At 33.9% G+C, this 15,664-nt stretch overlaps 1 protein-coding gene across 9 annotated transcripts in view; it reads right to left on the reverse strand.

The window, feature by feature from the left end:
* Window positions 1-15,664, reverse strand: part of UBE3D (ubiquitin protein ligase E3D) — a 180,952-nt gene that overhangs the window by 121,701 nt on the left and 43,587 nt on the right. For 7 of the 9 annotated variants that reach the window (XR_013176263.1, XR_013176266.1, XR_013176264.1 and 4 more), the window contains exons 6-8: window positions 10,247-10,316; window positions 9,173-9,281; window positions 5,761-5,924 (exon numbers count right to left, since the gene is read on the reverse strand). Coding sequence is in view for 4 of the 9 variants with exons in the window: in XM_077162331.1 (XP_077018446.1) it covers window positions 5,761-5,924; window positions 9,173-9,281; window positions 10,247-10,316 (343 nt within the window). In the remaining 5 variants the exon portion in view is untranslated. Of the gene's footprint in view, window positions 1-5,760; window positions 5,925-6,728; window positions 6,852-9,172; window positions 9,282-10,246; window positions 10,317-15,664 lie in introns of those variants that run through there. The other 2 variants (XR_013176267.1, XM_077162332.1) reach the window with 2 other exon arrangements.

The following is a 15,664-nucleotide window of genomic DNA, read 5'->3' on the forward strand; positions in this document are numbered from 1 at the left end:
TTCAATAACAATGTTTACCAATACTGAGCCAACAAAGAGAAACCTAGTTAGTTTATAACTGAAACCAGGGGTGAATATGACATTTCATCAACATTTTTCCCTTGATATATTTGGAAGAAAATGCTATTAAAAGTAGGATTGCAGAATAGTCTTTTTTGTTCAAATTCCCCAGATTCTCCAGATTCCTAAATCAGATATTTCATCTTTTGAAAAAAATGGGAAAAGCCACTCTTATATTAGAACTTTTATAACTTACACAGTGATAATTCCATTTAGCTTTTAAAAACAAAAGCTTATTTACACTTATTGATTACATTAATCTAAGATCTTTTCTCTTACAAATACGAAAACAAGGGGCTTAAAAGCAATGAAATTCCTCACCATTGTTTAATGAAAATAAATCTACATTTTTTTTTAAGATGGGACTATAACAATAAAGACTTGCATTATATGTAACTTCTTATTCTGTTTATTCTAACAAGTTTAACAAATGGTATTATAGAGGTCTTGGCTCACACCACAGCAAATATCTATCTTATTTGCTGGCTCAAATGAAATTTCAAGAAAAAGAAGGCTATTACACCCAGAGGAAAAGGTAGTCTCCACAATTTGATTTCTGGGTTTCACAATCTTGGTACTATTGACATTTTGGGCCAGATTGATTATTTGTTTAGGGGGCTACACTGTGCACTGCAGTATATTTAACAGCATCTCTGGCTTCAACCCATTAAATGCCAGTAGCCGCCCCTGCTGTGACAACCAAAATTGACTCGAGATTGCCATATGCCCCTAGGGGACAAAACTGTCTCTGGTCTAGAGACCAGGAGGCCACAGATAGATTGACACATTAATAGAATGAAATTGTAGAAGTTAACTTTAATTGGAGTCCAGAGATAAAAAAGTTAATATTTAGGACCTTAACTCTGAAATACAAACTAAAGAATGTTAAGATGTAAAATAAATTACCCCACGTAAAACCGGGAGCAATATAAAACCACCAGCACTCACCAGAAACAAACACACAAAACCACTAGCGCAAAAACTGAGCTGGAAGGGCTAGGATTGGGCGGGGAGGGGGTTTAAGATGACAACAGACTTCAAAATATTAAGAGAAATATACTTACTGCTAGAAAGAAAGAGTGTTCTAAAAATATTACATGCCACCTTTTTGTGTGTGCTCATAAAAATAAAACCAAGCTACATTTGCCACTTTCCTCTTTTAGACTACTGTCTGATAATCCAAACTTCCTCTAGAAAAAAAATCCTAGCTAATTGCACCACTCCATGGGACAAAAATATGCCAGGGTGTCTATGGATTGCTCAGTCATGCCCCAAAAGAAAGATGTTGATGTACTTAAAAGAGAAAAGTAAATAACTCACAGGATGTTTATTCACTTTGGTGGTTTCTACCTTTGAGGGACACAGAATCAAACAGTAGTAGGAAGAAAAGTATAAAAAAGTAGTTACATAATAGGCAAACTGAGGTAATCGAGGTCATTTACTGGATATCAACTTGTCCCCAAGATTTTTGGAATTAAAAAAAAAGATACCACTAATCAAAAACAGCAGAACACAACAAACTAGAGTCATTATATTTCTAGCGTCAAGGGGATTTGTTAAGAATGAGTTAAACAATGGGACATGTGCATTGAACCCTTGTAATATTTCCAAGAAAGGCAGTGAGAACTCTACATGATAACAAATATAGGATTCATCACTGTGGTAGTTAGATTCAGTTGTCAACTTGGCCAGGTGAACGTGCCTAGTTCTGTTGCTGCAGACATGAGCCAATGATATGTGAATCTCATCTGTTGCTAATTACATCTGCAGTCAGCTAGGAGGCGTGCCTGCTGCAATGAATGACGTTTGACTTAATTGGCTGGTGCTTAAATGAGAGAGCGCAAGGTAGCACAGCCTAAGCAACTCAGCATACCTCATCTCCGCACTTGCAGCTCAGCCCAGGGCTTTGGAGATGCAGAAAGAAATCACCCTGGGGAAAGCTGTTGGAACTCAGAGGCCTGGAGAGAATGCCAGCAGAGACCATCCTGTGCCTTCCCATGTAAGACCTCAGTGGAGAGTGAGCTGCCTTTCCTCTGAAGAAACTAACAAAATAAATCCCCTTTTATTAAAAGCCAATCCGTCTCTGATGTGTTGCATTCCAACAGCTAGCAAACTAGAACAATTACCATAATCAAATTTACAATCACCTTTTCTTAACACCCAAAAGACAAACTGGCACACAACTTAAAAGTGTGTGCTTTGAGTTCTCTTCTACTAATTCCTAAAGGCAGGCTATGGTAACAAGATCCCATAGTCACCAATGATTGAACAGTAATTACTAAATATGATAAGGAGAAAACCATTAACCATTCATTTACCAAACATGTTTTGAGCATCTATGATGAATAAACAAGACAGGAAAGATCTTGGCTTGCATGAAGCTTATGTGGCAGTGCAAGAATTCTAGGGAAATCACCAAACATTTAGGAAAACCAACACCACGAAAGAGAGATACCAAATGCAACCTCTTTTTAAAAAGAAGAGTTAACATCCAATGAAAAAGAGTTAATTGAGCATACAAAAGACTTTAAGTATAATTATTTTCCTCCTAGACAATGAGGGAATAATGCATCTATAAAACAAGAACAACCTATGACATAAGAGAAAATTTTGAGCGAACACTTCATCTAGACTTATCCTCATGAAATCTAAGAAAGACAAAAATAAAGAGAAAATCCTAAAGGTTTTCAGAGAGACTAAACAGGTATAAGACTTTTTCAGATAAGCCAAGATCGACTCCAGTCCCAGTTTTAAAGAACTATTAAAGAATATACTCCATCAAATTAAAAAGTGAAGCAAACTTCTGTTTTGGGAATGAAAAAGTTTGAATAAGAGAAAATGGTGAGAACACTGTAAAGGTAATGAATGCCACTGAATTGTACATTTAAAAATCATTAAAATAGCAAATTTATGTTATATATGCTATAACAAATCTGATGAGTTTTTAAAAAATGAAGCAAAGAATACTGAGTGTTAAAAACAAATGGCAAAAGATAAGTAAAATATAGCACTATAAAAATATTTTTAAACATATCAAATAATACTATATACTTTTGTGGAAATAGACTTATATAATGAAAATATAAAAGCATTCTTGGTCCTAATATATATATAAGAGGTAAATAAATGAGATGGGACTTTGGAACAAACCATTCTCTGAGAAGAAATTCAACCACCAACTGAGATCTGAGATCTCAGATAATCTCAACATAGAATAGGGGGTAGCTGAGGGTGAGAGCAAGAGAAGAAATGTGAAATCTTGTTAAGTCTTTTCTTGTTCTAGTAAAGGGTATCAATGCCAATTAAATCTAGATATTGATAATAAAAAACACACCTAAATATGTGTTAACATTTTAAGGTAAACCACTAAAATGTGAAAAAGATTTTTTTTACTTTCAAATTGCTAGGGAGAAGAAATGACACAAAAAGAAGGCAATCAATCCAAAAGATGACAGGACTAAGTTCAACTATATCAATAATCACAATAATTGTGCATTAACCAAATTCACTATTAAGACAGAACTTTCACAGTGAAATGTTAAAATATCTAGCTAAATGCTGTTTATGAGACAAATACCTAAGATAAAATGGCACAGGACAGCTGAAAACAAAGAAATGGAAACAGACAAACTTATCAATGATTAAAAAAAAAGTAAATATAGCAATATTTACATCATGTTAATTAGAAATAAAGGGAAATAATGCCAAATGGAACAAGAGCAATATCTTCTACTGATAAAACATACAATCAGTTAATTGTCATGTCATAAACCTTTATGACCTTATAACATAGTTTCAAAATACATAACGCAAAACCCTAAGAAAATGGCTTTTCTAGACAGCGTGAGGCTCAACAAACCCTTTTCAAAAATCCACATTTCAAATAATAAATAGATAAATATCAGATTTTAATAATCCTAACTATATATATGCAAATATATAAAGGCACACACATGCACAGGCACAGAACTCTAAACAAATTCTCTAAAACATAAAACACATAAGCCATTTTCTCAAATCATGTTTAAATATAAAAGGTTAAATCAAATGAACTTTTTTCACTTTGACATCAGATGGGCAAAAATCTACATGACAGTTTGGATAAGGATGTAGGAAAATGGACGTTAGAAACCTCAGGTGGGAGTATAAATTAGCAATGCCTTTTAGAAAAACAAATTGGTGCCATCTATCAAAATTTTAAATATCCATATTCTTTGATTCAACAATTCTATTTCTCTTATAGAGAAACTTGTAGATAATCACAAAACATGTGAAAGGATACATAGTGCAATCCTAATTATAACTGCAAAAAGTATTAATCCATGTGTCCATCAATAGAAAAATGGCTAAATAATTTATAGTACCTCCATCTCGTAAAATCTCAAGCAATGACATGGAAAGAAATTCTAAGATATAATGTTTTTTAAATATGTGAAAAACACACATAGTATCATTCAACTTATGTCAAAATGCAAAATAAATAGAAAAAGGACTAGAAGAACACACACTAAACTCTTTACCTCTGGAGAGGTACATGATGGAAAACTTTCACATTTTATGTATATCCGTATTGTTTTAATCTTCTGATTTGTACTACTAGCATAATTTTGGGAAAAAAAAAAGAAAAGCAATAACTTTCTAAAATATCTTATTTACTTCCCAGAAAAAGACTAGGATCTTTCTCTTCTAGAGCAAATTTGATCAAACCCATCTGAAAGTACATGGCATGCTTAAACTTCCATTTTGTTCAAATAAAAGCCCTTGCTGTTCCCTCTGCCTGCAATGCTCTTCCCTGGGATATGGCTGACTCCTTAACTTCCTTCAAGTTTTCCTCTTAAATGTCATCCTATCTGAGGAAACTTCCCTGACTTTTCTTTTTTTTTTTTTTTTTTTTTTTTTTTAAAGGAAAGACAGAGAGAAGGAAGGAAGGATAGAAGGAAGGAAGGAAGGAAGAAAGGGAAACATCTTTAAACATTTTCTTGTTTTATTGTATTCTGTTTCTCCGTTTTTGTTACATGGGCTGGGGCCGGGAATCGAACCGAGGTCCTCCGGCATAGCAGGCAAGCACTTTGCCCGCTGAGCCACCGCGGCCCGCCCTTCCCTGACTTTTCAATATAAAATGACAACCTCCCACATCTATCCAAAACTCCACAAATACTTTATTTTACTTTATTTTTTCACTAGAGTAATTTAACAGCTGTGTCTCAGGGTCTCTACCTTTAGAATGGGGATAATAATAGTACCTGTCCCATACTGTGGTTATATGGCTTACGTGAACTAAAAAACCCTTACATAAGTGCCTGAAAAATATAGTAAAAGCCATGTAAGTCTTTGACATTTTTGCCTTTCTCATATCTAAATGACAACCTAGGAGGCAAGAACCTTGCTTTGTTTGCTATTGTGTCCAGAATGCCTAGAAGGTACTTATCAGTAAATACTCATAAATAGTTGAAGCCTGCAGCCCAGGTGCACCAAAAGCTGAGATTACAAGAAACAGCTAAAATATTTTCAGTAAAAGCAAGCTTTCTGCATATTAGCATGACTCATCTGTGATAACTCAATTTACATTGAAAGCATAATATTTAGCAGTATGACTCCCAGAAGTGTTAAGGAGTATCATTTAGCTTATTAATTCCTTAAACATCAAACATGACAGAAGCTGAACATAATATAGAATGAGAAAACAAAAGCACAACTTACTTTTCATTCCTGCTTTTGACACATGGCTGGTAGAGGACCTTGACAGCATTCCAGGCAGAACTGGAATCAGCCTTCAACGTGTCTTCCAAAAGGGGGAATTTTTTGATGCTTTTGGAATTTTCAAAAGATCCAATCACCAAACTGTCTGTGTTTAAAAGCCATAACTAAACACATGAAGAGAAAAGTCCAAGTATAATGATATTACTATGCTATCCATATCTCATACAACCATTCAAAATATTATAAAAATACCAAAAAAGCAGAATTATGCATACAATTTTTAAGTAGGGATGGTCTTCCAAAGCATAAAATTTGGTAGATAGGATACAATGAATAATATTCTAAAAGTATTCAAATTTGTAGAACTGATATAATAAGTTTAGAAAAAGATAAACTAGGAGAAAATTATTGTCTATATTATATAGAACTCCTAACTCAATGAAGGAAAAAAAAGAGCACAGTAGAAACTGACTAAGTCAAAGAATATGAATAGGTAAATTAACAGAAGAAATGTTATTAATAAATATATTTACAATGAGCAATAAGGAAATGTAAAATTTTTACACTATCATTTTTCACCTACCAGATTGGCAGGAGGAAAAATTAAACTTATAACATACAGTTTGGAAGAGGGATTTGGAAATGGGCATTCCGATACTCTGCTAGCGGAAGAAGTTTTGGGATATGGGTACATATGATTTATTGTGGGAATACTCTCAGGAGGAAGGGAGTAAGGGAAGCAGGAAAAGGCAGGGGAAGGAGCTAGGCAAGGATGTGGTCTCAGCTGGAGTGTGGCTTCAGTTTGATCCCACAGAAAGCTCTGGAGCATTAATCACATCTACTCAGTTGGTTCACCTTGAGACAGGAGGGACCAGCTTCTTAGATCTCCAAGTCAGTCAACCATTGGCAACAGACTGACTAAAATAAGGATGGTAAACAGTCTGGGCAGGAGAAGGGGGGCGGGTAACCTTCTGGGGTGGCAGTATCTGTCATCCAAGGACAATTCTCTGGAGAAAACATCTTCAGATGTTTGCCATGAGCAGCCAATATTCTCAGCAGCTGGGGGATGGGGACACGCCCAAGAATGTCCACTATAAGAGTTAAATTAGTTTAGTTTTAGAGGGTGAAATCTATTCGAGTTAAGTGTTAAAATACACATATTCTAATACTGGGCAATCCTATTCTATAGAGTCATGTCTAAGGGAGTACTAAAATCTGTGTGCAAAGATTATTTTCAGTGCAGCTCTGTCTTTAACAGGTACACATGGAAAAGAAGTTACAAAAGAGTCAGATTTATATTTACATTAACAAGAAACAATGTTCATGATATACAATTACATGAACCAAGCATGTTGCAGAAAAATGCTAATCACATAATTTTGTTTTTTTTACAAACAAGCACCTGTCTATGTACATATACAGAACTGTATATGGATAGAAAAAAAAAATTTAAGCACATATTCCAAAGTTTAATAGGAATTACATCTGGACAGTATAATACAGCAGGGCAGGGAAGGAGATAAGGTGAAGGAGCTACAACTTCTTTAAGTTTTTTGTGTGATCTGAATGCATTTCAAGAATGTATTACTTTTTCTTTTTTTTCATGGGTAGGCATTAGGAACCGAACCCAGGTCTCCGGCATGGGAGGCAAGAATTCTGTCACTGAGCCACCATCACACCACCCAAAAATATATTACTTTTTTAAAAGAATTATTTAATTTAAATATCAGTTAGTAGTAGGTATAAAAAGTTCCTATACCTGATTTTCATCTTGCAAATCTTGCAATAAAAGAAAATTAAAACTAATATCAGACTATGACTATAAGGTATATACTTATAGTATCAACTTCAGTCAGGAAGTATCTTAGCTTCTCATAGAAATTAAATGGAATTAGACTATTATGGGGTCCCCATATGCGGACTGCTCCCACACCGCCTTAACAACAATTTCAGCCCTCTCCCACTTTTTTTCTACCATGTTTCCTTGTTAGGCTGTTGAGTTCCTTGAAAGCATTTTGTGCTACCTTGAGCACCTAGAACAGTGTTTTTCAAATAGAAAGTGTTCTGTCTGTGTTTCCTGATTGAATAAAACAGACAAGGAGGCAGAAAAGCTATTTGGGTCATGATTCTTAGATTCTATACAAATGTCCCACATTCTTTCTGCACAACAATTTTTTTAATAGCAATATCATACATATTTGTGGTACATGAAAGGATGATATCTTTCCTTAAATATCAAAGTTCAGTGATTTTACATATCACAGTGATTATGAATATTTTTAAAGCAGGAGAAGCCTTAGACCAAAGCCATAGAGGAAGGAAGAATCCACTCCTACCACGACACCCCTGCTGCTGCCCAGCTGAAAGGAGACAGTCTCCTAGCCACTGAGTGATTCTCACACAGCGGCACATTCATAAAACACTGCCAATAATGAATTTAGATTCTTTCTCTTTTTAAGGCTACAACACAAACAAAAATGACGATTATGTCCAATTTCTAGACAGCCACCTGTAATTTCATGCCTTTCTCTTCCACTAATGTTAGATCCCCAGAGTGGTAGGATACCACAATTAAAGATGCAGTCTCTAACTTTTAAATATACACTCTATAATCTTTTGAAAATACACACAAATTTGATACAGTAAGATGTTCAAAGCAGCATTACTTATTACAGTGAAAAATATAGTACGATAAAAGTGTTCAATAAGGAAACAGTTCAATAAATTATGTTCTATGGAATTTTCCGGAGGTTAAAAATGTTTATAAAGAACTAGCAATAATATGGAAAATGGCGAAAAAAAGCTTACCAAAGAATGCAATTCCAATTTTGGAATATTTAGAATACATTTGGAGTCTAGAAACCAAAGTAATTATTTCTAGTTGGTGAGATTAACTATGCTTTTAATTTCTTCTTTTGCTTTTCTCTACTTTCTAAATATTTAATACATATATATTAAATAATTTTCTTATTAATTAAACAGAAAAATCAGTAATTATGTATTTAAAATGTGAGAATTATTTATTTAAAATATGGAAATTTTTAAAAAGGGACAATAATACATCTTTTATACGTTAGTGTACATGAGGAAAAAAAGTCAGATGGAATGATGTTATACTGACCAAGATAAGCCATTAAAAATTGAGAGTGAAAAATCATACTGTGTGAGGTAAGCTTCTAAAGAGGAAGAATTGGGTTTTATTTTTCTGTGTCTTTAGTTCTTAGCACACAAAAGCACTTATTGTTATTAAAGTAAGGGAGTTTGATTTATGCATTAAACTGATAATAAAAATTACTTTTTGATAATTTATTTTCTAAACCTGAGAATTAAGAAAAAGAACTGCAAAAACTAAAGAATTTCTAAGAAACTGGATTTCTAGGCTACAAAAAAACAGGATGACATAATTTCTTACCAAGATGTACGCTTTCCCATCATGACCTTGAATAGTGAATCTAAAAGTGCTTCTAGCAGAAGAGAGTTCCACCAGACACTGGGCAATAACACTTTGCACAAACTGAGACCTGTTTGAACAGAAATCAATTTTCACAATGTGCCTCTCCTAACTGGTAAAATAAGTAAAAAATAAGTAAAAATAAGTAAAAAACACCCACAGGATAGCTAAAATACAGAGATATATCCAGACCTTTCCATATGCTGCTGTTCCTTAACAATCGGTGCTAATGTGAATTTTAATATACTTCAAAGTATTTGTTTGTTTTATTCTTCTTATAACCTATTCTCTAATCCTTAAGACATTTTTCACCCCAAATATGCCTCCTTACTGAAAAAAAAAATACCATGTTAGAACAAGTAAATATTTCATTTGTACTATACAGCACATTGAAAAGTGAATAAGTTACAAAGGAAAGTGAGAAATTTCCTTCCAAACATTAGACGATTGTTTATAATATTTTCCATTTGGATTTCCTTAAAGTGTCAACCTTGAGGTACAGAATCAAAGTACTTACAGGAAGATAAAATTCAAAGTTATATTCGGATTGCCAAAAGTTTTAGACTTTAGTAAGTAAACTGAAATAAAGACATTTTTGTTTGCAAACTATAAAGATTCAAAGAAAACAAACTCTAATAGATCTAGTGACTAAGTATCATTTTTTTAAAACACAGAGGTCATGTGAAAACTGACCATGTTTCAAATTTTAAAGAGGTCAAATTAAAACCAGAAATAAATCTATTGATGATTTAGGATCAATAAGATCCTAGATATCTGGCACATAGGAAGAAGCACTAAAAGCTTTTGAGTGAATTAGTAAATTTATATGAGCAATCTATCCATACCATTATGTGCAAAAAACATAAACAAATCCTTAAGTCTTTCATATGTGTGGTTTGGTTCAAATTCTATATGCCTTTCTTTTTCTTTCCAATTAAAGAGAGGTTTAAATAATAATGAATTCCCAAATAATCAATTGTATCTATCTTTCCCTACATTTGAAAAAATAAAGTAAACTTAATTTGCTATCTGTACCTTGGTATGATGGGAAAATTTCTCTCAGATGGCTGAATAATTATCTCTGTTATATAAAACTTTGTGGTTTCTAGGAACAAAAGGAAGAAAATTATGAATCTCCTAATACACTAATATTATTATCGTAATGTCAGTCCCAAATTATGACATTCAAAATTAAATATTCAACACATTGGTAAAATTAACATTGAGTAAAACTTTTTCCAAAACTACTTAGTTTCAGAAGACACTAATGACTCGAGGGAGATAGTTTTGAGGCTTCAGATAGCACAGTGTTGTTTTACAAATGCATGCCCTAAGTGGATTTGCCATACCAAGAAGACTCTGCTCAAATATAAAAGATTACTAAAAGTTGCATTACCCATATAATAAGTCTCATATCCCACTTATCCAGATATTAGTCACTTGACATTCTCATTTCTCTAGACTAGCCATAAGCTGGGAGTTATTGAGAAAGCTTTTTAATCATTGTATCCCAAAACCCATGCGTGGATGCTATGAATTTCACATTAGTATTTACCCAGAATCTCACTGATTTTACTAACAAAAAATTCTCATCAACTCTGGTTTGATTTACAGAAAATCAGAACCAGTAAAACAAGATATTTAATAGAAATGAAAGCAAATGCAACCATTTTGGTTTAAAAATCCATTGCAAATTTTAATCTTGCCAGTAATGAAGAAAATGCAAATTAAAATGAGATAGTACTTTTTTAGCATCAAGCCAACAAAATATTTTTAAATGATAAGGTACAGCACTGGTGAAGAAATGAATATACCTATTCATAAATTACAGTCAAAATTGAAAATGACAGATTTCTGGAAAACCAATAGGCAAAGGCCTTAATAATCAGTAAATACTTTGACACCATAATTAAACATCTAAGAATTTATCTCAAAGAAATATCATGGATGATATTTCTTAATGATAAAGATGCTGAAGAAAAATAAATAATAAAAAATAATGAAAACAAACTAAATATCTAGAAATTGAGGATGGAAGAAATAAACAGCTATATATTTAAGCAATATAATAATGTGTGCCATTAAAATGGTATTGTCAAACAATTTTTAATACGATGAAAATTGTTCCTGATAGATTTTTTAAAAATGGTTTCAACTGCTCAAAATAACAAGGGCAAAACTTAACATTGTTAGGCAGTGTAACAAATTATTATATATCTAAGAACTACGATGGTCTATACATCTATTTCTCCTAGAAGTTCTGTCAGCTGTTGTTGAACTGTAATTCTATAATGTTTAACCCCACAAGACAATACTATATTATACAGTCCAGTTACTATTCATTTAGAATCATCCATTATGACTTTCTTTACCATTCCTTCTTGCAACATAGACCTCTTATCTGGGGTTATGTCCTTCTATCTGACATACAGATAGAATTTAAATTATCCCAGTTTTTGTTTGTCAGAAAATACATTCATTTTCGCCTTCATTCTAGAAGGACCTTTTTTACTTGATACAAAATCTTAGGTTAACATTTATTTCTTTGTGAAAATTGGCAATATGACTCCACTGTTCCTAAAAATTCTTTTACTGCTATTCTTTTAAGGTAATCCTTCATTTTTCCTTTGGTTGCTTTTAAAATTTTTCTCCTTGTTTTTGATTTTCTATAGCATTAGTCTGATGTGGCTAGCTATAAATTTCTTTTAATTTATCTCACTTGGACCTCACTGGAAATTCATTAGGCCTCTTGAATCTGTAGGTTATTGTTTTTCATTACTCTTGGAAAATTCTCAGCAGTAATTTCTTCAGATAGCACCTATGTCCCATTCTTTCTTTCTGCTCCTCTGGAAGTCTGATTAAACATGTCAGATCTTTTCAGTGTATGCTTTATATTTCTTACTCTCTCTTCTATATTTCCTGCCTTCTGCCTCTCTATGCTAGATAACAGATTTTTTTCTCACTCATCTATCTGTTCCACTAATTCTTTCTTCAAATTGTGTCCAACCTGCTGAGTTTTTTAAAGTTTGATGACATGTATTTTTTTAATTCTACTCTGAATCTTTTCCAAATGTGTTTACTGTTACAGTTTCCTTTTTCATTCAGGTATCTTCAAACCTTTATATTAACAACTGCATTACAGACTACCATTAAGAGAAGTCTGTTTCTATTGTTTGCTGTTTTTATGAGTTCTTGTTGATGGAAGTCTAGTTTACTTGTATGCCTGTTTATTTTCAGTTGGATGCTGAACACTGTATCTGAAAAATTATTTGTGAGAATGAGTTTTACAGTGAAGGTATTTTTCTCCGGAGGTTGATTTGTTTTTTGTGTGCTTGCTTTTGATAAAAACAAAATTGCTGTGAGCCAAAAAAAAAAAAAAGCTGTTCCAGAGGCTTGCTTTACCCCAGGGTTGGTTTGGGCTGGCTGACAATCCTTGGAGTTCCTTGGCTTTCCCGTCACACAGTGTTGTCCTTTCCTTTTTCCTCCAGTTTACACTTACTTCCAGCTTCTTCTCCTCCATAAGGTTCTTCATAAAGCTTCCAGTAGTAGGAGTAAGGCCCAACCTCACTCAGTTGAGCTACAACTAAAATTATACAAACTCATAGTTGGGGGCACAATTACACTTTTATCATATTTTATTAATGCTAGTTAATCTGTCTGGATGGTCTGCACCACTGACCTCTGTCTTCAAGTGTTAGGTTCTATTTCCGTGGCATGATATCTATCAAGCATCCCTTACAAAAGCCACCTAACAATACCTTTCTGTCTGCCTACATAGCCATCTCTCTCTGCCACCCTAACCTTTAAATACAACCTTCTACCTGTATACTTCTATCTTGCTGTGTCAGTTTTTACCCCAGTCATCACCCATAATAGCCTCACTCATTTCTTCACCTGGCTAAGATGCTTAAGTTGCCATGCCTAATTTGAATAGACAATGGAAACAGCTATCAAGAAGAATACTCTCTTTCTTCCTAGTCAGAGGTTGATTTGCTTTTGCCAAGCACTCAGGGCTTCGTCTAGTTCTCGACCCACTAAAGCAAGTTCAAGACTTGAAATTCCCTAAAGTCCCAAACATTTGATAACTGTTTGTAATCCCACAGTGCTGGTCCATTTCTGATTCACCTTCACAAGCAGACAGTCCTTGAGAGTCTTATAGTTTTCTGTGGAGATGGTTGCCTGTTAAGTTCTCCATCCATGGCAGTTTTCATTTCTGTCCTCACTTTTCAAGGCAATCAAAACAAAAGTTCTAATTCTAGAGAGTTGGCTAATTGTAGGGAAAAGTTGGCTTTAATTTTGTCCTTGCTTACCTCTTTTGAATTTCCTTTTGTGCTAATTCACCCACATATTTTCCATTTCCTCTGCTCTTCATTCCTTCCTGGGGATTCAAGTTACTCTCTTGTATCTTTCACTTCAGCCAGAACTTCCTTTAGTGGGTTTTTTTTTTTTTTTTTTGTACAGCAGGTATGCTAGCAATGTATTCGTTACATATACTTATCTGAAAACATCCTTATTTTGCCTTCATTTCTTTTTTTTTTTTTACATGCGCAGGCACCGGGAATCGAACCCGGGTCCTCGGGCATGGCAGGCAAGCATTCTTACCTGCTGAGCCACCGTGGCCCGCCCTTGCCTTCATTTTTTTAAGGATAATTTTGCTAGTTATAGAATTTTTGGTTGACAGGTGTTTGTTTTTTATTTCAGCACTCTAAATCTCATTTCTGTGCGTTCCAGCTGTCATTACTGCTCTGAGAAGTTCACCTTAATTATATCATGAAATCCCTATGTGTGAGATGTTTTTCTCTTGCTACTTTCAGTATTTTCTCTTCATCTTGGGTTTTCAGCAATGTGATTACAGTGTACAAGGGTGAAGTGTTCTTTTTGTTTATCCCACTTATGGTTCACTGAAATTCTTGGATCTGAAAGTTAGTTTTTTTCATCAAATTTGCCAAGATTTCTGTAAGATGTTTCTTCAAATATTTTTTCCATCTTTTTCTTTTTTTCCTCACCTTCTAAGATTCCAATTACCTGTGTCTAAGAAGACTTGATATTGTTCCACAAATCTCTGATGTTCTATGCATTTTGCTCCAATGTTTTTTCTCTCTGATCTTTGGATTAGATAATTTCTACTAAATTATCTGCAAGTTCAATGATTCTTCTTCTACCATTTCAAATCTGCACTTTAGCTCATCTAGTGAATTTTTCTTTTCAGTTACTATAGTTACAGTTCTACAATTACCAACTACTTTCTTTTTCTAATTGTTGAGCTTGGCTATTTGTTCACTCATTAGGTTTGGTCATACTTATAATAGCTGTTTCAATATGTTTGTCTGATAAATCTCATATTTGTGCTCATTCAGAGCTAGTCTATTGACTCTTTTTTTTCTTGAGAATGAGTCACACTTTCCTATTTCTTTGTGAGTCTAGGAATTTTTGGCATGAAAGCCAGACACTGACTGCAATACACTGTAGCAATTCTACATTTTGTTTTGTTCTTGTGAAGACTGCTAGTTTATCTTTATAGTAGGCAATTAACTGGTCTGGGGTCAAAAAACTGTGAAATGTTTCCCCCATAGTGTGCAGCCACTAATGTCTCTGCTCAACTTTTTTTTTAGTCTGACTCCCTTGAAAGTATCTACTCTATCTGTATAATTCAGCTGTCAGCAAATAATATGAGCAGAGGTTTTGCTCAAATACCTTGAGATAGTAAGACTTCCACTTTCTGCTGCCCAAATTGTGTGTAGATTGAGGAATGCAATCAAAGGCACAGCAAATTCACAGGTCTCCCCTACTACATCTACCGTGTGCATATGTAGTTTAACAATCAGCCAGGGTTGTATAAAGAAGTTCTCTCATTCCTTCTATTGCCCTCTTGCTTTTCAAATTTCCCCTTTTATATTTCTAGATTTTCTGGGACCTACCCTGAACCAAACCTACCACCTATAGACAGCAAAGTTGTGGTTTTTTTTCTGCCTGAGCTGGGTGTGATGGTGGCAATGCCCTCAGGTCCAAAGGTCACAAACTTGCCATTCTTACTCAGTGCAGCAGTCATTTTTCATAACTATACTCTTCTCAAATTACTGCTATAGTTTGATTATTTCCCAGTGTCCTAACACGGTTGTTTTAAAAATTTTTTGAAGTTGTCCAGTTTTATACTTGTTTTCTGCAAAGTAGAGTAATCCAATCTCTTTATGCCACTATTTTTGGAAGTAGAGTCTAACTGATTTACTTTTAGAAGTCCCTCTTACAGCATCAACTCATCCACACACATATATTCACTCTCTTAATATATGTTACGTATTACATCATAATTTTTGGTTATATCAATCATCAGTATTTACATTATTCTTACCACAACGATAACAGTAAGTTGTTTTCTTTCTTGTCCAACCTTTTCTTTTTTCTGCAGTTCATATTTGCTTTTTATTTTTCATCTCTTTAGCTTTCTAATCACCT

Source organism: Tamandua tetradactyla, chromosome 5 (genome assembly GCF_023851605.1).
Source record: "Tamandua tetradactyla isolate mTamTet1 chromosome 5, mTamTet1.pri, whole genome shotgun sequence".
In the NCBI taxonomy this organism is placed as follows: Eukaryota; Metazoa; Chordata; class Mammalia; order Pilosa; family Myrmecophagidae; genus Tamandua; species Tamandua tetradactyla.